At 50.2% G+C, this 25,465-nt stretch overlaps 1 protein-coding gene across 5 annotated transcripts in view; it reads left to right on the forward strand.

Annotated features, from left to right (window-relative positions):
• Window positions 1-238: 238 nt before the first annotated feature.
• Window positions 239-25,465, forward strand: part of VASH2 (vasohibin 2) — a 37,901-nt gene continuing 12,674 nt past the window's right edge. The window contains exons 1-8 of one of the 5 annotated variants that reach the window (XM_058539832.1): window positions 239-408; window positions 822-865; window positions 1,040-1,491; window positions 10,166-10,254; window positions 13,934-13,990; window positions 14,468-14,542; window positions 20,424-20,805; window positions 22,004-22,119. In XM_058539832.1, the coding sequence (XP_058395815.1) occupies window positions 1,216-1,491; window positions 10,166-10,254; window positions 13,934-13,990; window positions 14,468-14,542; window positions 20,424-20,805; window positions 22,004-22,119 (995 nt within the window). In that variant the 5' untranslated portion in view covers window positions 239-408; window positions 822-865; window positions 1,040-1,215. Of the gene's footprint in view, window positions 409-446; window positions 866-1,039; window positions 1,492-10,165; window positions 10,255-13,933; window positions 13,991-14,467; window positions 14,543-20,423; window positions 20,806-22,003; window positions 22,120-25,465 lie in introns of those variants that run through there. The other 4 variants (XM_058539833.1, XM_058539834.1, XM_058539835.1 and 1 more) reach the window with 4 other exon arrangements.

Raw genomic sequence — 25,465 nt, forward strand, 5'->3', positions numbered from 1 at the left:
CCACGGACAACCGCCCCAGCCCCGCGGGGCTTCCAGGACGCGACAGCGATCGGATTTCGCGTGGCTGCCCAGCTCCCCCCACTCCTCTCCCCTCCGCCCGGGAACCCCCGGAGCCAATCAGAGCGTCGCGGAGCTCCCGGTTGTAGAGTCCGGAGCCCAGGACCCGCCCCTCTTTGTTGCGGTGGCCAATGGGCGCATTCGGAACATCGGCGGCTGCCCGGGTGACTCGGTTATCTGTCACAGAATAACATTCGAGAATGGGACATGGAATGAGGCGACGGCTGCAGCAGCCCCAGCAGCCCCAGCCCCAGGCCCGGCAGCATCAGCAGGAGCAGCAGCAGCAGCAGCAGCCCCCGCCGCCCCCGCCGCCCGGAGAGGCTCGGCAGCAATGAGGCCGACCGTCCCGAGGTAGGGTCCCGGAGCTGCGGCGCGCCCTTCCCGCGCCCCGCCTGCAGCCGGTCCCTCCGGGTGCCTGGCGCTGGAATCCAGGCAAAGGGGGCGGGGGGAGCTATTTCCACCGGAGCCTGGGGGCTGGAGCCGCCCCCTTGCCTGCCCGGCTCCAGGAGAGCTTCCTGGAAGAAAAGGGGCCGCCTTTGCAAGCCGAAGCTGCTGCTGCGCCCTCGCGCCAGCCCCGGGCGCTCACGTGCCGGCACGTTCTTGGCTCGGCTCTGCTCGGCGCTCGGCCACATCTGGCGACCAAGGAATGTGTGGAGCCTTGCGTGCACCTCCTGTTCCTTCACGCTGCACTAGCTGTCTTTCATCTCCCTACCCCGTCCACTCCGCATCCTCCAGGTTCCTTGTAGTTCCCTTCCGGTGTTTAGGTGTTTGTGAAGCTTTGTGGCAAAATTCGAGTCGCCTTTTCTAGGTAATTGCAGGGCTGGAAGCTTGTATTCAATTCCTTGGGGGGGGGGGGGTCTGTCATCGCGGGGCGGGGAGCGGGAAGTGATGTGGGGACACTCACTGTGTGTCACGGCCCCGGCCTCGGTTCCTCTGGGTGTCCACTTATCCGTGGTGTGTGCTGTGTCTCCACTGATTTCAGGCACGGCCCGTAAGCGGAGCTCCAGCCGCCGTCCCCCCTTCGCGCGTCCTGCGGCAGCTAGAGGCATGGAGAAGGCCGCCCCCGAGGGGCGCTGATCCCCGCGCCGCGTCCGCGCGCACACGCCCCCCGCCGCCGCCGCGCGCCTCCCGCGCCTCCTTCCCCGCTCCGGCCCCACCATGACCGGCTCCGCGACCGACACTCACCGCTGTCCGCATCCCAAAGGCGCCAAAGGCACGCGGTCCCGGAGCAGCCACGCGCGGCCCGTGAGCCTCGCCACCAGCGGGGGCTCGGAGGAGGAGGACAAAGACGGCGGGGTGCTGTTTCACGTTAACAAGAGCGGCTTCCCCATCGACAGCCACACCTGGGAGCGCATGTGGATGCACGTGGCCAAGGTGCACCCCAAGGGGGGAGAAATGGTGGGTGCCATCAGGAACGCTGCCTTCTTGGCAAAGGTCAGTGGCTTCGAAGGAGGGGGTGGGGTGGGCAGTGAGGGGACCGTTTCAGCCAGTACATAGCTAGTAGAGACAATTTCCATTTTCCTGGTCCTACTGCAAACTCTTCTCTCCATTCTTCCCGCCAGCCCCCACCCCCTTGGCTTAATTGATATGTTTGTCTTGGAAGCCTTAGAAGAGGAGGGAGAGCTAGGGGGCTTGCTGTCCTGGGACTATACTGTCGGATTGTGCCAAGGTTTCTTTGAATCTGTAGCCAAACTCTGTTTAATTTACTCAGCCCCGTGTACATCCTCCTTCAGCAAAAGCTGTCGCCGTCAGTTAGCACCAGCTATGCCAAGAGTGCATAGGCCCCCTCAGGATCCCACCCTGCCCTTCCTCTTTGGAGTCTCTCCATCCTTCTCTGTCTCCCCCTTGCAAATGATTTATTAGGCTGTGAATGAATTTGCAATCAACCAGTGAGACTTCTCAGCGTGAATCATTTCTAGACTTTTTGCCAATTTTTTTTTTTTATGACAATGACTTTCACCTCTGAAACTTGCAAAACAGTGAACTCTTTTCCCAGCTTATCTGGGCTCCAAGCAAAAAACAAGAGTGGTGGCTATGGCTTAAACGGGACTTTCCAGTACGCATGATGAATTAGTCTCACTGGATAGAGAAAGAGGCTCAGGAGCGAAACTCTTTCCACCTTGGAGAGAAGCGAGTGAGCGATCAGGTCTGGCGGCCAAGGATATTGTTGGTGAAAGGGAGGTAGGGAGATGTGCAGGGGTCGCCACATAAAACATCAAAATGCAAACTGGGGGAGAAATGCTGTGGAGGCTGGGGGTTTATGGCATGGCAGATGGTTTCCCCTGCGCCCTGGGGGCACTGGTATGGCTGAGAAGATTCCTGGGCAGGTCTAGGAATGCCAGACCTGAGACCTGGAAGGCCATCTGGTCGAGTCCCCAACCTTGAGCATCTGGTGACCTGAGCATCTGAGCCCTGCAGGCCAGAAAGCTATGTGAGGCCTTGGGGGCTCCTGTAAGCTTCCTGCTGCAGTCAGTTTCAGTGTTTTATTACCAGCAGGTCAAGGAGATCATTATGCCCAGCGAGAGTCTTGCCTGCATTAGTGTCAGCTGTAATTACCTTTGCTGAGTCCTCCTTGAGCATGAGAACAACACTGGTCCTGGCTTGCCGTTCTGACTTCAGCATTTGTCCTCACTTAACTGAGCCTTTCTTTCTTGAGGAGCCGGAGCCCTTAAACGTGGAAGAGAGGCGGCCACAGGGGACAGAGGCCTGTTCCTACTGTCCCACGCTGCCTTTCTAATTCAGCACCCTCAGCATCGACCCTGCTTCTCATTGTGTCTTCATCCTTCTCCCGACCTTGTGTGTGGGGGCCTCCTTTGTCGATGGGAATCACGGAATGTTAATGTTAGTGGAGACCGTCTCTCACCTCTCAGCAGAATCCCTTCCTCTTTTTGAAGACCTCCTGGGAATGGAGGGCTCATCGCCTCACAGGACAGCTGGTGCCAGGCCTGGCCTGATTTGGTTGTTGGGACACTCTTTTCTTAAACTGACAGAAGTCCTCTTTCTCCCCCCTCATTCGCATGTCGCCACTGATTGTTGTGCTGCCCTTTGAATCAGGGCAGCACATGCCGACTTCCTCTGCTCCTCACAGCCCCTTGAATGTTATGAGACCGTGCTCTGGGAGCAAGGAAGGGACTTGGAGTAAAATCAAGGGACTGAATTCTAGTCCTGGTTGTGCTACCTCTAGCTTTGTGGCCTAGGTCTCTCACTTAAAATCTCTGGCCTTACTTTTCTCATCTATAAAATGGGAGTAGACCAGATTTCATGCAAAGTTCTTTCCAACTCTTAAATCCTATGATAGGACCCATGAGTCTCCAGGTCTCCAATGCTGATCTGTGGGATGCTAGAGGTGCACTGGAACCGTGACATCTGTCATTCTACATCTTCCTTTAGTCTTCTTTGTCTACAGGTAGCTCGTTTCACCTTTTCTTACGTGTCGTACTTCCCGGATCAAGGCACTCTCCTCCTCCTCTTTCTAGGACAATTGCTGGTTTGTCATCAGTCAGTTTCCTAAAACAAGCACGTGTGAAACACAATATTCTAAATATTGTCTGAACAGTTTAGAACACAGATTACTACTTCCTGAGACTGTACTTGATGCTTCTGTTATTGTAGTTGAATGCTGTGTTCTTAAAAAAGAGTGTTCCCTCTTTTTATATAGCAGCCATATCGTATTGTACTTTCATAGTAAGCAGAAGGTCACATGAGAACTCCTGCCAAGCCAGGACAACCCCAGCCCCAATGTGGGCATTGGTTTTTTGAACCTAAATAAAGAACTTAACGTTTCTGTCTCTTACATTGCATCATCATGGCTGGTTCTCCATCTCCAAACCCACCATGGCATCCCCACTCTTCCAGGTCCCAACGTTCCCCAAACCCTGACCCCTGTGTAGGCCCTGAGATGGGAATGGCTTCAAAAGCTCCTGTTTCCAGGGGCTACTCCTCTCTGATTCAAGGGCTGTTCCTGCACTCAGCTTGGCAGACTTTTTCCTTTGGGCCAAGTCCTTTTCTCCTTTAATTAAGTCAATGTCTTGCTGAGGAATTTGTACGGAAGAGGTGGGGTGATGGGGTGGCGGTGGAAGGGTTGGAGAGCTTCAGGGAGATTAATCTTTTTTGGCAATTGAATGTGGAGTAAGAAGCATAAGAAGTGGATGGGGGAAGGTGTCCAAGGCCTAGGAGTCAGTTCCTTTGACTGCAGGACATTCTGCTAGCAGCCATGGGGAGTTCTGCCCCAAGGTCCAGGTGCCCCACCTGGGGAGGCTCACCTCCTCTGCAGTCTTCCCTCTGAATTTGTGACTGTAGGCTTCTCCCCTGGGGTTACTGGGTCTGAAGTCAGCAACTGCTAGTTGAAGGCCAAGGGTTTTCAAGGCTGGTGCGAGAAAGCAGCACGATTGGGTTGGAGGGTGACAGAGGATGGGAAGGGAGGCTGGTGCACTAGGAAACAGCTTCTGCTGCTTCTTGAGTGACTCCTCGGGATTCAGCAGGAGACAGCAATTGGTTTCTTACAGATCCCATGTTTTTGTGCCTTGTTCTCACATTGATTCCAAATTTGGAAATAATTCACATGTAGAGGACTCAGCTTTGCCTGAGTGAAGAAGTGTGAGTGCTGCGGTGAGACTGTGTGTAGTCGGGGCCCCACTCCTGCCCCCTGCTGGCTCACACGGGCAGCTCACTCCCACCTCTGTCCTGAATTCAGAGCCATCCATTTGTCCTTCCTGCTTGGCGGAGGTTGTGACCCCTGGGCCTCACTAATAGGCCGCCATCAACAGGTTCCTGGCTGCCCCTGATGCAGGGGCTTGGGGCCCATGCTAGGCTTCTGAATGATGTTCTGTGCTTCTCCTCCATGTTGCCAGAGAAAATTCTTCTGGGCCGGCCCCGTGGCTTAGTGGTTAAGTGCGCGCGCTCCGCTGTTGGCGGCCCGGGTTCGGAACCCGGGCGCACACCGACGCACCGCTTCTCCAGCCATGCTGAGGCCGCATCCCACACACAGCAACTAGAAGGATGTGCAGCTATGACATACAACTATCTACTGGGGCTTTGGGGGGAAAAAAAAATAAATAAAATCTTTAAAAAAAAAAAAAAAGCAGAAAATTCTTCTGCCTGGTGCCGGCACAGTGTATTTTTCAGAGGAGGAATAGCAAAAGGCTTTGCTTTCTCCTTGTTCTTTCTTGTTAAAGATTTCTGGTGCCTGGGGCTCTTGTTGCCTCCCTGGCTCCTTTTCTGGCTTGCCCCTTCTCTCCCACACGGTGATGCCAGTTACACACCTGTGTCCATCCACATCACTTCCCTTTGCCGCCTTCTTTTTTTTTTTTTTTAATTTTATTTATTTATTTTTTTCCCCCAAGGACCCAGTAGGTAGTTGTATGTCACAGCTGCACATCCTTCTAGTTGCTGTATGTGGGACGCGGCCTCAGCATGGCCGGAGAAGCGGTGCGTCGGTGCGCGCCCGGGATCCGGGCCCGGGACGCCAGCAGCGGAGCGCACGCACTTAACCGCTAAGCCATGGGGCCGGCCCTCCCCTTGCCTTCTTCTGACAGGTAATTGTGTTTGGCAAGAATGGAGGGAGAGAGAGCCTGTCCACAAAAGCCTTGCCTGGTCTTTGGTTTTTTTTTTTAAGTTATCAGTCATGAACTTTATTTATTTTGTGAGGAAGATCAGCCCTGAGCTAACATCCATGCCAATCTTCCTCTTTTTTTTGCTGAGGAAGACTGGCCCTGGGCTGACATCCGTGCCCATCTCCCTCCACTTTATATGGGACGCTGCCACAGCATGGCTTGCCAAGCAGCGCATTGGTGCGCACCCGGGATCCGAACTGGCAAACCCCGGGCCACCGCAGCGGAGCGCCCGCACTTAACCACTTGAGGCACCTGGCTGGCCCCTGGTTTGTTTCATTATTCTTCTTGAACAACCATCTTCCTGTCCACCCCACTCCCTCCTCCTACCCCTACTCCAAGGTTCCTCACCCCCACACTACAGGCACAGCGCCTGTGTGGAGAGAGTGGTTTTGATCTGTTCCCTCTGGATTCTGCCTTCATCAGCTGGGCTGTGGCTTGAGGTGCTGGATGTGGGCGGCAGGAGGCTGGAACTTTGAGGGAGAGGGCCGTGAAAAATCTCGGCTGGAGTTTAAGGTGAAATAGGGCAGGAAGATAACATAAGGAGGGACTCTCGGGACCCGTCAGGGAGAAGAAAAAAAGTAGCGTGCAGTGGATTTTTCATAAAAAGGCTGTACCAATTTATGTTCCCATCGTGCTGTATGAGAGCACCCTCGCCAGCATTGAGTATCCACGTTTCAGAATACCTCTAAAATTGGAGAGGTGAAAAATGACATTTTGCAGTGGCTTTAATTTGCATTTCTTAAATTATTAGTGTTTGAATATTTTTTCAAATATTTATTCATTATTTGCATTTCTTCTTTTGTGAATTGCCTTTTCACGGCCATTTTTTAAATTGTGGTAAAATTTACATAATATATAATTTACTGTTTCAACCATTTTTTTTTCTTTTTTTTTTTCTGAGGAAGATCAGCCCTGAGCTAACATCTGCCAATCTTCCTCTTTTTTTTTGCTGAGGAAGACTGGCCCTGGGCTAACATCCATGCCCATCTTCCTCTACTTTATATGGGACGCCACCACAGCATGACTTGCCAAGCGGTGCGTTGGTACGCGCCTGGGATCCAAACCGGTGAACCCTGGGCTGCCGCAGTGGAGCGTGCTCACTTAACCGCCTGTGCCACCGGGCTGGCCCCCTGTTTCAACCATTTTTAAGTGTACAGTTCTGTGCATTAAGTACATTCACATTGTTGTGCATCACCACCTTCCATCTCCAGAACTACTTCTTTCCCGGCTGAAACTTTGTATCCATTACACACTAACTCGGTGTTCCTCCCTCCCCTCAGTCTCTGGCAACTGCCCTTCTACTTACTGTCTCTATGGATTTGCCTAGTATAGGAATCTCATATAAGGAATCATACAATATTCTTCCTTTTGTGACTAGCTTATTTCACTTAGCATAATGTCTTCAAGGTTCATCCATGTTCTAGCATGTGTCAAAATGTACTGCCTTTTCAAGGCTGAATATATTCCATTGTATGTCTGTACCACATTGTGTTTATCCATTCATCTATCCATGGACGCTTGGGTTGCTTCCACCTTTGGGGGCCATTTTTTTTTCATTGAGGCCTAAAGAGTTTTCTTACCACCCTGTATGAACTCTTTGTGAATTAAGGATTTTAACTCATGGTCACCACGTGTCCTCAGGGAGGAAGTGGATGTTTTCATCCTCTTCCATGAGGGTGAGAAGGCATCTTTATGATGCTCCCGAGTTGAGTGTCCAGGGACTCAGGCCCTACTGATTCTGATTTCCAGTTCCGGAAAAGCGAAGTCCATTCGGGCGTCCCCAGTCTAGACCCCTGAAAACACGTTGTTGATGAGTAATAACACAGCTAACACTTAAAGAGCACCGAGTGCCAAACCCAAGTTGCCTGCTATATACATTAGGTCACATAGTCCTCACAGCCAGCCCAGAAGGGTGGAAGTAGGTGATATTCTCCTATTTTATCAGGAGGGAAACGGAGGCTAGGAGAGTTCATGCAGCTTGACCAGGGTCCGTGTTAGTAGGTGGCAGAGCAGGGACTCGAACCTTGTGATTATCCCCCAAGGAACCCACTTGGTGGATGGTCCATTGCCCTGTGGGGGCACTGGCAGCCCAAGGTGCTGGTGGGAGCTGACCCCCAGCCTGAGTCCCAGCCAGCTCTCCCAGACATCAGGGTGAGTTGTAGCCTGCTGACATCATCTCCCCACAGTCTCGGCTCCTCTCCCCACCACAGCTCTGCTCCCCAGCTGGGGTTTGGGAAATGTGGCCACAGCTCCTGCACTCACTCTCAGCCGGGGCTGAGGTAACCAGGCAGCTGTTTTTAAAAGCCCTTGGGCGCCACTAGGCTGCTATTCTGAGGACCAGCTGCCGCCTGCCTCCCACCCTACCATCCGGCTCTTGTCAGCTCTCTTGGGCTTGAGGGCGTTGAAATAATTTGGTGGTCAGCCCCCATAGCCGACTCTGAACCAAGTCACTCTGGCTACCGCAGGGCTCTTGCCGGGGGACTGATCCCCTCTGGGGATCCCTTAGGTGGCAGTGATTCTTTGGGGCATTTTTCCATGCTTACCAGCTTTTCTATTAAATAAGTACAAACAGCACTTTTCTGTGTAGGAATGTGTTTGTTCCTCAATAAACTGTATAATTTCCTTCCTCCCTTCCTTTGTCCCCTTATGTACCTGGCCTAGAGCTCAGAACACAGGAGGCGCTAAAGAAATGTGTGTTCGCGTCTCCCCTTCTCTCTCCATTTCTCTGTGAATTCTTACACAGAATTCCAGGTATGGGTAGATCGGTGGATGTTACTGCAAAAAACAAGGACAAGCTTGACACTTCCTGGTGTTTGTTAGGGCAGAAATACAAGGATCCACTTTGTATTTTGACTCTGTGTGTGTGTGTGGGGGGGGCGGTCCAGTGAACAAATGTTCAAATTGGAACATTTTGCTCCCAAAAATGACTCTCTAAGACAGGAATGTGGTGTGAGTTGATATGTTATAAACAAAATGTAGTTCGGAGAACAGCTGTGTATGCACGCGCGCGCGCACACACACACACACACACACACACACAGAGCACCTTGGCTGGGAAGTAGACGGGTGGCTGTTTCCTTTCTGTTGAAGGGGCAGTTGCTGTGAAGTAGGAAGCTTCAAAGCAAAGCGAGAATAGAGGCTCTGAGAGGAAAAGAATGTCAAGTAGCCCTTTAAGTAAATGTAGAAGTATGGAAAAGCGTCAGCCTCAGGCCCAGGGGCACCCGCCCTCCGGCAGGGAAGGGCGAGGGCGTGTCTTTCTGCAGCGTCTGGCTCTGGTTCCCAGCCAGGCTGCTCAGCACTGTTCCCAAGTCTGTTCACCAGCGGCTTCACCTTCCATCAGCTAAGCACTGAATCCCTGTTTTCTCAGAGAATGGAGCCCATCTGCCCTGAGAGCCCTTCCGCTCTTCCCTACGTGGCTTAGGCCTGGAGGAGCCTCCCCGCTCCTTCCTGGCAGGAGCCCTGTCGGAGTCGCAGGCCCACATGGGCTGAGTTTCTCTGTCTCCAGCGACCCCACCCCACCAGAGAGGCTGAGAAACATACAGGGGCAATAAAGCAAAACCACCCCTTGCTTCCCGGGAGTAACTGGATTGGAAGCCCCTGGCTGTTCTCGCTCTTGGCCTCGTTGGCAGGGTTGCTCAGAGCTGAGTGATGTTTTAGCTGTAAGTTCCTGAGAAGAGGCGCTTACCTCCCTCTTTCCAGCCTTTGTCTGTCATCACTCCTTTCATCTTGCCAGCAGGGATTAGAACTCGGTATGCTCAGCTGTAGACACTTGGTGAGTGTTGACCAAGAGGCAGACTAGGAAATGAAGAGGTGACTGGGCAGCGGTGAGGGGTGAAAGGGTGAGACGGCTCGTGAGTCAGAGGAGCTGCCCTTACCTGGGAAGAGTAAGGCATGAGGAGAATCTTTCCTAACCCACCTGGGGCCGGACTCGGGGAAGGGACGCAGTGGGCGTCGCAGGGGGTGGTGTTGAGGAGAAATGGCACCCGTAGCGCCATGTTGCATTTCTTCAGGGCACCGTTCATCTTGTATTCAGTGGTGCGCTGGAGTGGAGCACATGTAATGGGTCACACCAGCTATGCAGCAAAAGATGTAGTCGTGCAGTAAAGAGTGAGGATAAATGGAGCACCTCTGTGAACATTCTGGGCCAGACTTGGTGGGGGACACTATAGGACATGGTCCTGGGCCTTAAGGAGACACTGAGGCTCCCAAGGGGAGGCATGCTGTGTTCACACTCACAACATATGGAGGAGGGCCATAGAGAGCCACACACACGGGGAGTGTGTGTAGAGGGAACACAGAGAAGGAGAACTTCAGCGAGGGACCAACTGGTCTGGGGAGACCTCGTCCAGGAGGTACCACTTGAACAGGTGACCGTACCGGGGTGGCCCTCTGCTCTCAGGAGCAGCTCTCCAGTGGTTTCAGCCCTGTGCTTGCCCCCAGGCACTGGGCTCCAGAGCAGCTGCTTGACAAAAAGATCTCTCTCTGTTTCTCTGCAGCCTTCAATACCCCAGGTTCCAAACTACAGGCTGTCGATGACGATCCCGGACTGGCTCCAGGCAATCCAGAACTACATGAAGACACTACAGTATCCTTCCAACCAGGAACTGAGCAGACCCAGCCAGGGGATGGGTGTGGTGATCATAATTCTGGTGGCATGTCTATCCCCAGATGGTCAGCAAATCCTCTGGAAGGTTGGTGAGGCTGGGCACGGAGGGCTGCCTCTATGTAAGAGGCTACAAGGAGTGATAACAGAGGATGTTGTTGCAATGGTTTGAGCCTTCTCCCTTTAAGCAGGGTGGGGGCCAGAACAGTAAGGGGGCAGTGAGGCAGTGGTGGGTCACCTGGAGCCCCTCTTCTCTTCCTCACCTCCTCCTCCTCAGTTGTCTGTTTCCCTCCTCTCTCTTCCTCTACTGTCTTTCTTTCTCCCTCTTCCCTCCTAGTCTTCCGTTCCTTTTCTTTCCTCTGTCACATTTTTGCCTTCATCCTGACTACCTGTAATCTACGGAGGCCCACCTGATGCTGCCTGTGGCTCCCCAGGCGACCCAGACTGGTGAGCTTGCTCCGTTCCACATGAATGATTGGGCCTCCGGGACGGGGACCCCCTCACTTGAGTTTGAAGAAGAGCTGAGGAGTCCTGTGGGTCCAGGCTGGTTTCAGGCCAGCCAGACTCTGGTCCTTTTCTCCTCCAGTGTTCTCAGGTTGTTTGCAGTCAGGGTTAGACCAGTTCTGAGGGCCCACTCAAGCAACAGTATAAAAACGAAGGGGCAGAGGCAGATGGTCCACTCGCCACTGCTGGCACTGTATCAAGGATGGGAGTCAGAGGGGAGCTGGGCTGACAGAGGTGTGTGTGAGAGGGACGGGCTGTTTGCCCAAGCAAGTCAGCTAGCATCTCAGAACTAAGCCAGCATCAGACTCCCTACTGAGGCAGCTGCCGCCACCCTAGCCCCTAGCACATTGTCCAGGAGGTCAAACCTCTGCTGACCTCTGTCCTTCCTCCTTGAAGACATAGAACGTAGCAGAAAGGATTTCATGGGGCACTGCACACATGTCCCACATACCCCAGAAGAGGCCTCTCCTTTCTGGGCTACAGGCAAGACTCTCCTGTGGATTTTCGTGTCTTCACTGATGGGAGGGGTCCTACCAGATGGGACTATACCAATTGCTGCTCGTTTGGGTAGGCAGATTACTTGATTAGTCTCTCGGTTGCCACTTCACAGAGTATGAACTCCCCTGCATGGCATCTTCCCAGTGGAATCCTGAAGCGATGTTATAGGGAAAAGGTAGTACCAGCCACCAGGGGTGAGGCAGACAGCCCTAGCTCTGGGAAGGCTATCTGGTGTTGGTGCTGATCCCCAAACTGAGACCCCCACGTGGGGTGCTCCGTGTGGTCCAGAAACATAAACTCCTGCCAGAGTAGACCTGGACCCCAAGAGCTGAGCCTTCCTGGATGTGACTGACTCCTCACAGAACATTCCAGAAGGTGACGGAATTTAGAATGGCTCCCCACTTCTATCTAGGACGTCTTCACAAGGATCATCTGGCCAGAGACTAAAGAGAATGAGCCTGGCTGGGAATGCATTGACAGGGGAAAATTTGCATGTGCTTTGCATATCATTTGCTCATTCTCCCGTAAACCCTGCAGCATGTTCTCAGCCAAGTTTTCATTGTTGCCCTGAAGGATCTGCTTTTTCATTTTTCTCTTCTCTGACCCATTGTGATGGTCACTGACCTAGATCACTGACTGCAGAGAGGGCTGGAGAAGGGAAAGCTCCAGCAGGCTGCTGGGGCCATGCTCCCGGTCATCTGGCCATTGGAGCTACCACACAAAGAAGGCAGAGTGTGGTCTCTTTGTTCTACCTCCTGACTAGACTTTTTTATTTAGTTCCTTGGGACTTCCTACTGCTTTATCTTGGACGCAGTGACTGGACTGCTTGGGGCCAGCTCTGACTGTAGATGTGCTCAGCTGGGGATATGAAAGGATAAATCTTGCCTTCCTTTCTGACAGCCTCAGAGAAATGGCCAACAAGAGTGCTGAACGTGCATGGGGTTCTGGAAAGACAGGTGCCACCTGAGCTCTGCTACGTGGGGAGAAGTCTTCTGAGGGTGGAGCTGGGCTCAATGAGTCTCCCACTCTGAAGGCAATGGTTATAAGAGACTTCCCCCTCGCCGCCCACCCCAGCTCACTTTCAGGGGCTAATAACTATAAGGAACTGAGAAAGGATGGCCAGGTAATTTTTTAATTATTTTAGTACAGGGTTGTCTCATTTTACGCACCAGATGTATAAACTAGATCTATGAACGGGGGAAAGTTGGGCATATAAACAGAATTTTTGCCAATTGAATTCTACTTTAAATATACTGGAAATCTCACTGTCTGAATGAAATCTTTGGTAAAGTAAAAAAATCACTTCACAATGAGAATATGTAGCCCCTCATTTTTCTCTTTTACCTCTAGGGTTTTGTATATTGTATATTGTATTTTTAAAAAGCAAGCCGATATTGTTATTGGTTATTCTTATGGCTCATGCTGGTGATTTTCACGCTGGTGAGCTTGTTAGAACCATTCCCTGGCTCTCGCCCTGAAACTTCCAATTCAACAATCTGAGGTGGGATGACTTTGAATGACATCTAGAGTTAAGACTGTGGCTTGAAGTCAGAACCTGTGAGGGTGGAGCCCAGAATCTGCTTGTAATGAGCTCCCCAGTGGGAGTTATGTGTGCTCGTGTCTGAGCGGACAAGCATGTCTGTACCAGAAGAAGATTCCCAACCCTTCTCAGGAGGGCGTGCAGTGCCTTTGGGTGCTCAGCGCCACCCTCTGTAGCTGCCTTTACCACTGTGGGGGCACACATCTAACCTCATACACCCCACCTAAGTTATAAGTTCATGCTTCATTAGCACCTTCCCAGTATGCACTTTTTCTATAGGGTTTTGTCTAAGGCAGGAAAGAGAAATGTATAAAGCAACTTTTCTTTAGGCTCAGAAAAAATCAAGATCTAGTCTCAGAGAGCATGATATCAGGGAATCTTTGGTCTCTTTCAGAATGACCTGGTGCAAGTTTTCCAGTCCCCAAGACCTTCTGGGCAACCAGCTAAATCCCAAGTTGTGGATAATGGTGTCATCTTCTTAGATTTAGTAATCAATGTCAAGTGTCAGTCTAGGCATGAAATGAAAGTGATATCTCCACAGTAAGCTCTGCTGCAGAGTCTGTGCGCTATTGAGAAACCCTACTGTTTTCCATCTGTCTGTCCATCCACTCTTCCGTTCCATCAATTCCATTCATCTTTCTTTCCTTTCTTCATTCCTTCCATCCGTCCCTCCATCCATCCATCCACCCATTCATCCGTCTGTCCACACATCCCTTCACTTATTCCTCATTCACTTAATAATATTTTCTAACTGGAATATGTTGGGCTTTCGCCAGGCTTTATGGGTGATAAAAAGATAAAGATAAATAAATGGTCCCAGCTCTCAAAGAGCTTGTAGTCCAGGAGGTGAATTAAGACGTATTCAACTAAACAGAATGCAAAGCAGGTTGAAAATACCTATTATAAAGGTTCAAGGTGCTTTGGGGCCTAAATTAGAAATTAGATTTCCAGGGCAGGACAGTGAGGATTAAGAGGCTGTTGGCTACCTTCTGGCTACTGGACACCTTCTAGAAAGCCCCACTTCCTCATCCTTTTGAGAAATCAATGCACAGCTCTCTCTGCTGGATTACTGAGACCTTTGGAGTTTTCTGTCACTTTCCCTTTACATACTTCACACAGATACAATCATACAGGGACCCAGTTCTTTGAAATTAGGAAAATGAGACCGCTGAGTGGGTAAGTGGTGCATGATCTGTGGGCCCAGGTGATCTCTCTCCTACCTGAGAGCTGCCAACTACCTCACTTACCTTCTATCCATGTATCTCAGGGCTCCAATATCCTAGTCTGTAAGGGATGAGGTGGGGGTGCCCCAGGGCCAGGTTGGAGGTGGGGTTGAGGTCTAGGCCACTCTGACAGCTAGGCTCAGTGGTGGAGACTAACTCTTTCAGGGGGTGGAGGAAGAATATGAATTATGGGAATTATGGGCACTAACTTCCAGGAACTAACTATTGGAGAGAGGAGTGGAGAATTTAGGAATTTAGTTCTGCCAGGTCTGATGTGCTCTAGCACCCACCTGTGAGATGAGTTCTCCCCTTTCTCTCTATATTCCTGCATGTTGCCTAGTGTGGAGACAAGTATGCTGATGGATCAACAGACAGACCGACTGCATAATTAAATAAATCCTGAGATCCTTCGCTGTGTTCTATCCTACAGGTTAATGGAAACAGCGAAAGAAATGACTCGAGAGTCCTTGCCTATCAAATGCCTTGAAGCTGTCATCCTGGGCATGTATCCTTTAAGTTATGTATGCTTAAGTTCACTCCAAGATGGTGGCCTCACCATCTTGGTGGGGCTGGTTGTGCCTTTAACATCCTAGATCCACAGAAATAATGCCCGTTGTCTCCTTGGAGGAAAGTGTCAAGCTCCCCTGGTGCTTGTGTTTAACTTTCACCATCTGGAGTTGAACCAAATCAGAGCTTGGCTTCTTGGACCGTCATCAGCATAATCTGTTAGCCTCAGGGCCAGCTCTCAGGCCAGACTCACTAGTCACAAGCAAAATTCAAGGAGACACTCAAGGGGAAATAGGATTATCCAAACCCATCTCCAGGGAAAATTCTAAGAGTGGATCATGGAGGAGATCAAGCAATGATGTAGTGTCCTGACTCTACAGAACATAGAGAAACAAGGGTCTGGTCTCTCCCATACTTTCCGTTCCATTTTCCACCAGACTGGCGGCTCCTCAGGCTGAGGGGAATATGGCCCAGAAAAACTGTGATGGCACCGACTTATTGGTGATGATGACAGTAGAGCATGATCTGTTAGAAGAAGAAAGAAACTCCCAGTCCTTTAGGGCAGATGGCTGGAAGGAACAATGACCAAGGGAACACGGCAAAACGTGAGCTTGAGAGGTGGTTCCAGGTAAGACCAGTTAGGTCCTTGAGTGCTGTGCTGAGAAATGTCATCTTTTTCCAAAAGGTCATGGGCAACCCAGGTAAAAGCTCTGCAGCAGACGTGTGACATAATCCGACATGCACTTTAGACAGGTTGCTTTTAGGGCAGATTGAAGGGCAGACTGGAGAAGGGTGGGGGGGGCTGGTTCTGCAAAGCTAGTTAGGAGCTGTTACATGAGGGAAATGGTAATGCTTGAATCAGGATCCTGGTGATGGGAATGGATTTGAGGGGACAGTTTCAAGAGATATCAAGGACCTAGAATTTACAGGATTTGGAGGCCAACGGGGTGCAGGAGTTGGTGAGAAAGGAGTCAACAAGTACAAGTTTCTGGATTGGACTGGAGGGATGAGAGCGACAGAGAGGTGAGATACTTCAGCACTGACCTGAACTAAGACAGTAGCAGTGAAGGTGGAGGGAGGAAGTTGGAGGTGTCATCCACACCAGATGTGAGGAGTTAGAGGAGAAAGAAGTGATGACTCCACATTTCTGGCTTGGAAAACTGGGTGATTGGACAATAGAGCCATAGTTCAAGGGAAAGACTTAAAGGGGAGGGTCAGATTTATAGGGGATGAGTTCAGATGTGGACATGTTGAATTTGAGGTGCCTGTGGGATGTCAAGTTGGGGCGTTTGGAGTGTGGCACTCAGGAGAGAGCTCTGCATTAGAAATACAAATTTGGGAGCTGTGAGTGTTTAGGAGGTGGTAGTTGCTGTTCAAGGATTGAGAAGAGAAAAAGATAGGGATGAAATCCCACTATTTGTTGGTCTAGCTGGACATACAGAGCCCATGACAGAGACTAAGAAGGAAAGTTAGAAAGGTAGAGGGAAAACCAGGAGAGAAAGAAGATACAGAAGTCAGCAGAAGAACAGGTGGCTTAGAATCAGACTGGGGACGGTAGGATAGGGCTAGTCTATTTTCCTGGTCTCCTGGACACTTTGACGAAGGTGGAATTTTCTGCCCATCTGCAGCCTGCAAAGCATGGGCGGCCTTGCGCCGAAACAAGATTGTCCACAGGTGCCCAGGCTGACATTTGAAAAATGGGAACTTGAGCCTAATTGAGGCCCTTCCCCAGCTCTCCTCTCATACCTCCTCCCTGCTCCCCACAAAGGAGATGAAACGTGTGCCTGTGGAGCCCAGCAGGAGGGCAGGACAGGGTGGGGGCAGATGGCTCAGCGCCCCACCGTTTCGTGGCAGGAGTCAGCCACAGCTGTTGGGCAGAGCCTCCTGCAAGTTTTATGGGGGTGAACAATTGGGGATTTGCTGGAGATCAGTGAGGGAGAACACAAGCGCTGGCCCTTCACTGGGTGGACCAGCTACCTTCAGACCCTTGCTGACGGAGGTCTGAGCACATGGACAGAGGTCATCTTGCTTTATACAATAGTCTTGCACACAATAGTCTTGTCCCTGTGCAATTTTAGAAATCCAGGCATTACTTTAGGTTACCTAAGTGACCTAAAACCTGTTGGGATTGTGGAGGATAGACCTGTGCCAGCCTCTGGGGCAGTCCAAATCAGACGACAGTGTGCTCTTGGTTTTCCTTTGTTCTTACTGGTGTGACATTTCAGAAAAGTGCCAGGAAGGTGGGGAGGCTGGAGAAATTCGGCTCACACTGCCGAACTCAGGGAAATTTGACTCTTGCACACAGACAAGAAACACAGACCTGATTTCTGAAAGTTGCAGCATCTTTGTCTGTGCTCTGTGTCAGCATCCGTGTGGCCTGCTATCCAGGGCACAGTGAAGGGCATGACTTGGGTCATCTGTCTTTCTCCCACTGGCCCTTCAGCAGGTCCTGAGAAACAAGTGGGGCCTTGACGACATTGAAACAGGTCTGCTTGGCTGCTGCTTGGAAGCCTGTATCCATTGGCTTGTCGTTCCTTGCTTTCTCTTGTTTGAGTTCAGGATTCATTTGTGAAGAGCCACTTCTGTTGATCTTGCTTGAGCGTGTGTGCACACTCACATGCATGCTGGAGAGACAGACCTTTGGTTCCAAATTATTTTCTGAAGCATGGCAGATCTTTTGGGGGCCTCACTGACCCTGGTGGGGCTCAATCATGGCACTAAAGTACTATGGTTTTTTCAAATAACAGGTTGGATAGTAGAGGCAGGTTGGCCGTATCCCCAGCAGGCTGGATTCTGGGCAGATCTTCCAGGAGCTTGGGGCACTGCTGCTTCCTTTTCCCTAGAAAAGCTGAGGCTACTTCCCTGCCCTCATCCACACTTCCTTGTGCCCTTCCTCTCTCTTCCCAGATGCTCCAGGTCCCAAGGCTTTACTGATTGCCCTAATGGTGGAACAAATCATCACGATCGGTGACTTATGACAGAGTGAGCTGGTGGTCTTTTCTGTCCCCTCCCCACTCCCTCTTTTCCATTTGGCTGACTACTTGTCCTGTAAGACTAATTCCGGTGTGGTCGCACGGAGGCCTCTTCTCTGCTCTCCCTGAGATTGCTGGACTTGCCTCTCTTACAGCACACATCACATTGTTTGTTTTTTTTCAGTTTTATTGAGATATAATTCACACACAGCACTGTATAAGTTTAAGGTGTATAGCATAATGACAACATACATATATTGTGAATGTGGGGTTTTAAAAAATTGTTGTAAGATATTCATAACATAAATTTACCAGTTTAGCTATTTTTAAGTGTACCGTTCAGTGGCATTGAGAACATTCACACTGTTGTGCAACTATCATCACCATCCATCTCCAGAACTTCAACTTCTCCAACTGAAATGCCATGTCCATTAAACACAGGATCCCCAGCCCCGGGCAGCTACCATTCTGCTTTCTATCTCTACGAATTTGGCTACTCCAGGTACCTCATAAAGTGGAATCATACAGTATTTGTCCTTTTGTGACTGGCTTATTTCACTTAGCATAATGTCCTCAAAGTCCATCCGTGTGGTAGCAGGTATCAAAATTTCCTTCCTTTTTAAGGCTGAATAGTATTTTATTGTAGGTATACACCAGATTTTGTTTATCTATTCATCCACTGATGGACACTTGGGTTGTGTCCACCTTTTGGCCATTGTGAATAATGCTGCTAAGAACATGGGTATACAAATATCTGTTTGGGTTCCTGCTTTTAATTCTTTTGGGTGTGTACCCAGAAGTGGCATTGCTGGATCGTATGGCAATTCTATGTTTAATTTTTGGGGGGAACCACCATACTGATCATATTGTGTCATTTTGAGTCTGTGTCCCCACCAGATTTCCAGAGAAGGGCTACATTCTTCATCTTTGGCTCCACAGTCCTACCTAGCAGACTGTCTGGCACAGGAGATACTCGCTCAGTAAGTGTTTGTTATACTGACTTAAACAACTAAGGAATGCTCTTATTCTAGCCTCAGAGAACTCGCCCCGGAAAGCAAGTAAGAATTTAGGTAAGAGGACTCAGAAGGACGTGATTTCACTCCCTTACTGCCAGTTATTCTCACGTGGTGAAGTGAAGAGAAAGCAGATAACCGTTTTTATGGAAAGGAACCATCTATGATTAAATTGAGGGCAGAGGACAAGGCTGACGTCAGGGCTGTGGGCTGGGTTCTATCAGCTTCTTTCTTTTAAGAGTAGCTGGGTTAGCCCCCACACTGAATGCAGTCCTTTTAAGTGTAAGGAAATGTATCCTCCAATCTAAAGTTCATTCTTTCAGCAAGCATGAACCAAGCACTTCTGTGTGCCAGGCCTGTGCTGTGCCCAGGGTACGGGTCCCAGGATGCACAACACAACTCCTGCCCTCACAAGATACAAACAATGACACTGCCCAATGATTAAGTGGCAAGTGCTGTGGGAGTTCTTGTGGAGTGTTGGGGGAGGGGTGGGCTGCTTAACCCACACTGAGGGAGGTCAGGGAAGGTATCAGCCCCAGGAACGGGGAGGGGATAGTAGTGAGGCTGTTCCAGTCGGGGTACAGCCTGTGTAAAGAGAGTAAGCCCATAGCATCCTTATCACTCGTGATTCTTATGAGACCCCAAAGATCTCTGCCAGGTTTGAATCCCCCGCACTGTAAGGCTGATGTGTGAGTGAAGCCGTAAAAGATGTTACACTACAATAGGGACATAATGTAGTGTAGAGTGTGTTTAGTAGCATATTTTTTAAGTTTTGCAGATCACTTTGGTCTCATAGCTTTGTAAGGTAAAGGTCATTTAAAATTTTCAATGATATTTGACTTCATATTATGGGGGAAGTTAAGCCACATTTTGGCTTAAATAGGTCATTGTGGCCACTGTCTGGAAAGGAATTGGAGTGGGGGCAAGACATGGTGAAGAAAATTCTCAGAGCGTGGAGAACGGTACCCACTGACTGAGCACTCCCCATGTATAATGTTAAGATTGTTATTTTAGTAGAAACACTCTGGAGTCACCAAAGCTTTTCAGCAGAGACTATTATGAGTTTCCAGTATCCCTCTCCAGAGATGCTGGGTCCTTGGGTCACCATGGCCTTGCCAGGGCTGTCCAGGGACTTTGAGATGGACTTGAAGGTGTGGTGCCTGTTGTTCATTGTTCCAGCCTGTGGAGTCAGCGGGGCAATTACTTGAAGCTGCACCCTGGGGGATTGCTGGGCCCAAACTCAGGTGATGGTAAGAGGCCCGGTTACTCAATGCAAATGGGCCAGTACATGGAGAGAGCCAAGCAGTGACTCTAAGTAGGTTGGGGACTGAGGGGAGCCTGAGGTTCTGGAGCTGCAGGCAGCTTTCTGTGTGGTACCCAAGGCTGCCGGCATGGGTGTGCCGGAGCCAATGGGAGGAGCAGACAAGGTGCAGATGCCACCCATTCTGACGCCTTTCTCTCCCTTCTCATCCAGGTAGTCCATCAGCCTGTCTCTCTTACATCTCCATTGCCTTGTCTTGATTCTGGTTGTCATTTCTTCCCTGGACCATTGCAGAGGCCTTCAATTCCTGGTCTGTCCCACATACTCCAGTCAGAATTAATGTCTGAGAACATCGTTCTGACTGCATAAAAAAACCTTTATTATCTCGTCATCCCCTGTAGAAAACTAAGGGAGGTTAAAGTTCTTTGTTATTGTTTTGTTTTGCATTTATTTAATTACTAAAGATAGCAAGTTTTTCCTCTTTGTCCCATGTTGGTTTGGCTTTGGTATGCACCATATAGTAGGTACTCAAAGACATCAAGTGAATCCTATGGGCCACTTTCCCTTCCTGGGAGTCCAAGCTCTGTGAATTGTCAAGGCCTCCTTTCTCTTCCTTGACTCAGATTGTCTCAGATACTTAACCAATGGACAGCCTTCCATTGAGCGATTCCCCATCAGCTTTAAAACCTACTTCTCAGGAAACTACTTTCACCACGTCGTGCTGGGGATTTATTGCAATGGCCGCTATGGCTCGCTGGGCATGAGCCGAAGGGCTGAGCTGATGGACAAGCCGTTGACCTTTCGGACTCTGAGTGACCTCATTTTTGACTTTGAAGACTCCTACAAGAAATACCTGCACACAGTCAAGAAGGTCAAGATTGGGCTGTATGTCCCCCATGAGCCTCATAGCTTCCAGCCCATTGAGTGGAAGCAGCTGGTCCTCAATGTCTCGAAGATGTTGAGGGCTGACATAAGGAAGGAGCTGGAGAAATATGCCAGGGACATGAGAATGAAGGTAGGTGCTGTGAAGGCAAATAAGCAATGCAAGAGAGCTCTTTCCCCTTTCTCTCTCTCTCTCTTCCTCTTGCCCCATGCCCCATATTCTGGGATGGTCAGAAGTTTCTTGAGGTTATCTTGCTTAGTAGCCCCCATATTAAAACAAAAAAGGTAAGTCATTCGCTATTTGATATAGACAAAGTCTCTCTTTGCATATACTACTTCAAAAACCAGAGCTAAAGTCAATTTAGATGTTATGTCTTGGCCTGCAATTCCTTCTATGAAATCAAATCTAAAATGTTAGTAATTTTATATTAAGGCTCTAGTTTTGTTTTGTTGTTTTGTCTTTATAATAGGGTGACCGATCACCCCAGTTTCCCAGGACATGAGATTTTCAGTACTTAAAACCGGGAAAGTCCTGGGCAAATCAGGATGAATGAGTCACCCTGCTTTATAATCTATTTCAGAGTCACATTATATCTCTGCTTTGCTTTATAAATTGCAAAGCTCTTTGACATAAAATTCTGACCTAGCATCACACTACCAAATTAAAGAGCCATCACTGCGCTGGTTTTATATGAACTATACTCATAAGCCCTTCTTCTTTCTACCATGTCACTTCCAAGGTGACGTGATGCCCGCTGATCTTTGTCCCTTCAGGGCTTGTGGAATCGCTGAGAGAAAGCCTTAGCAGACACTGAAGACCACAAGGGGAAGGGGTTATGCTGACCTCAGGCTTGGTTTATATTTAGCACCTGGGGACTTGTCATCTTTGCTCTGCGGGACCTGGAATGGAGATTCTCGATAAATTGAAGCCACTCCGTGCATGTGTGTGGGGTGGGAGAGTTGGAGGGAGAACAAGCTGGTTTCTGGGGCAATGCACAAGGGACTCTGCCTTCACGAGAGTGGAACTTGCTGAGCAATCAAACACAGCCGTAGGAGGCTGAGGCATTGGGCTCTGCTTCTCTCTCTGCCAGGGAAAAAGGGGCACAGTGTGATCGTGTCACCCCCAGGAAGTGGCACCCTTGCTTCTTGCCAGTGCAGAATGCGAGAGGAACATCTGTGTCTCAGACCTCCTCCTCTGGAAGTCTTCCAGCTCAGTGCCTTCTAAACCATGGGATCATGAATGGGCTGGGGGCTGGGATGCTGTGCTGTAGGAAGACGTGAGGGCGGGATCTGTTAGGAACCAGTGTAGTAACTCCTCATATGTCCTTCAGATCCTGAAACCGGCAAGTGCCCACTCTCCAACCCAAGTGAGAAGCCGGGGGAAATCCCTGTCCCCTCGAAGGAGACAGGCAAGCCCCCCGAGACGGCTCGGCAGGCGAGACAAGTCGTGAGTAGCATTTCCTCTTTCTCAACTCAGGACCCAACACACACATTCGTGGGGCTGTCCTGGCCCATGGGGACAAAGCTGTGTCCTGGGCTTGGCACTTGAACCAGACCGAGATCTCCAAGAGGACTGCCCCTCATGCAGGGGACAGCTCTCATGGAAAAGATTCACCATGCACATCACCCCCATTGCTCTTACGCTACTGACTATCAGTTGTAGACACAGATGGAGGGATAAGCCTTAGGCAGCATGAGGTGAAGAATAGCCCGAAATCCCGGCAGCATGGAAGGAGCCCTGGGCTTAGAATTAGGACACCTGGGTCTGGAGCCAGCTCAGCTGCTTATGAGCTCTGTGACCTTATGCATGTCATGTTACCTTTACGGGCTTAAGTTCTCTCACCCCAAAAATGAGATTGTTAGAATTGATGAATTTCCTAAAGCCCAGCAGAATTTCTGGCTCAGCAGAAAATGTGATCGCCCTTCGCAGATGGCGGCATCAGAAATACCCACAGGCTCATCTTCTTCCTTGGCTGACTCTGCTCTCCCCTGTTTTAGCCCTGAAGCTAGTGATTCCACACCTACTTCTCAGGTCAAAATGACCCACTTAAGAAATGGCAGATTGGAGGGGCCAGCCCAGTGGTGCAAGTGGTTAAGTGTGCGTGCTCCGCTGCGGCGGCCCGGGGTTCGCCGGTTCGGATCCCAGGCGTGCACTGATGCACCGCTTGGCAAGCCATGCTGTGGCGGCGTCCCATATAAAGTGGAGGAAGATGGGCACGGATGTTAGCCCAGGGCCAGTCTTCCTCAGCAAAAAAAAGAGGAGGATGGGCAGATGTTAGCACAGGGCTGATCTCACACACACACAGAAAAAGAAATGGCAGATTGGAGATGCTGAGGATGCCCAGATTAACCCGTGATAATCTACAAGCAAATATTTGGGCCATAATTATACAAGGAAAAAAATAATACTTTTATTACTAATAGCAGCATGCTGTGTCACATGAGGTTCTCACCATGTTGGGGACCATGTGGTACAGTGCGCAGAGGTCCAGGGTGAGCCCCAGCTCTGCTGCGCCATGAGCCTTGTGCCTGGGCAATCCTTAGGGAGCCTTAGTTTCCTCATCTGTCAAAGAGGATAAAAATGCTTCCCCTGCCTATCTCACCAGGTGCTTGTAAGAAGCAAGTTAGAAAATGCAGTGAGAGTGATTTGTTAATGGTGAACTGCTTTTACACAGTGTATTCTTATTATCACATCAATCCCTGTAGAGTAAACAGGGAGAGTTTTACAGTTTTCCTTTTCAGATGAAGAAACCAGGACCCACAAAAGATTTGTTATCTGGTGCTAAGTCTTCTACAGCTGGTCAGTGATGGTCCTGGGGCTAGAACCCAGGTCCCCTGACCCCGGGAAGGTGGCAGGGGAAGGGAGTATTGGTTCTGTTTTTGGAAGAACGGGAGGGGACGAAGTATTGTCAGGTCCAAGGAAGGTTCCTTGTTTGACTCCGTTCCACTCCCCACTGCTGACCCCAGGGTTCAGCATCTACAGCCAGGAAGGCCTTGGCTAAAATGACTGGAGTCCAGGGTTTGAAAGGGGAGGAAGATGACGGGGGAGGGCTGGGGGCTCCTGCAGCAAGAGAAACTGGAGATCAGGATGGTTTCAGCATAGGTTTGTCCTTTTAGGGAGCAGGACTGCTTCAAACCTTTCACACATGGCCTCTGACCCTAATCCTGCCCATGATGCTGACCGCTGCTTTTGACTCTTGACCCTGACCCTAACCCCAGCTCTCCTCTCTGATTCAGACATCCATTCACTCAACAAAGTAGCAGTTGTCTCAGAGGACTATGAACATGTAAGCCCTCCCCAGAGGGTCATTTAGCATAGAGTGAGTGACCCAGAAATAGGAATCTGGTTGTTCATGAAGCAGGGGCGGGGGGCCCTGTAGTCTGATTTATTATCCTTTCTGCCCATGGAGGGCTGAGTTCTTCCTGAGGCACTCCCAGTCTTCAGCAAACACTGAACAGTCCGTAAAGTCCTGTCTGCCTTCTAGACTGGAGTCCAGAGCACACGAAACCCTAAGCATTCTACCGGATGGATTTCTGCACAGAATGGCAGCTGTTGGCTTTTAAGGTGATTCCTGTTGGATCCATTTTGCTGGAATCCACAGGAACTTGGCAGTCCAAGGCATGTTAAGTTTTTAACCAGAAAAAGTTACGATGATTGCCCAGGGAGAGTAAAGCCAATAAGATTGTAGAGCCTGGTTGTGGAGACAGAAGTCAGGGTGACAAGCTAAGTGGTGGTGGTGGTAGTGGTGGTTTGAGAAGAGTGGAGGAAGAAGGTGAGCTTGGAGTTTGGGTTGTGGAATTTGAGGTGCTTCCTAGGCATCCGGGGGAGTGTCCTAGAAGCTGCTGAAAATGCAGACCAGGAGTTTGAGCAAGTTGGGGAATAGAGATAATGATGTTAGTGCCATCTACCTAGAAGTGACAGTTCAAATGATAGCTGGATAAGTTTGTGAGGAAAGAAAGAAGAGAGAAGAGAAAAAGAAGTGATGTCAAGGCCCTGAGTAGGCCAGAGGAAGAAGAACCAGAACAGGAGATGGGGAAGGAATAGTCAGAGAGAGAGAGAGTGGATCAGGAGTGTGAAGGGGCATGCCCCTGCCTGCAGAAGACAGCTGTTAAGAGGGTGGGAGCCAAGGAAGAGGGGAAATCAGGGAGGGTTTAAGGTGGATGAGGAGGTAGAAGTTGATGGACTGTATGTTCCATGGCTTTTATCCTACTGGTGAAGGAGGCTGAGTCATCAATGGCAGTGAGGAAGACAGGGCGGGTTATCAGTACCGGGTGATGAAAGGGCTTCACGCAGCACGAGGGCCCAGCTGAGGAGAGATAGAAGGCTCCTATAAGCCTGTCCCCCAACTTGAGCAAGCATAGAATCACCAGAGGGCTTGTTACAACAGATTGGCGGGTCCTCCCCCAGTGCTTCTGATTCCGCAGATCTGGGTGGGGCCTAAGAACGTGCTGTGCTAACAACTTCTCGGGATGCTGATGCTGCTGGTCCGGGGACCACACTTGGAGATCCACCGTTTGATCAGTCAGAATGGGAGAACTGATTTGGGGGTTGACCTTAAAAAATAACAGAACGTCAAGATGAAGGTATTGAGTCTGCTGAGAGGGGCAGATGACGCCATCGAGTGTGATTTAGGGGCTCAGCCCTGCACAGTCCTGCCTGGGCCTTGAGATAATGTGGTTGCTGAGGTGAAGTTACAGGGTGTGACCCTGGCCTGGCCCCCATGGTTGGGCCCCACTGAAGTCACTCTGGGAGGAGCCCAACTGTCATTCTCTTGGGGGCCAGATAGAGACTC

Source organism: Diceros bicornis, chromosome 4 (genome assembly GCF_020826845.1).
Source record: "Diceros bicornis minor isolate mBicDic1 chromosome 4, mDicBic1.mat.cur, whole genome shotgun sequence".
NCBI lineage: Eukaryota > Metazoa > Chordata > Mammalia > Perissodactyla > Rhinocerotidae > Diceros > Diceros bicornis.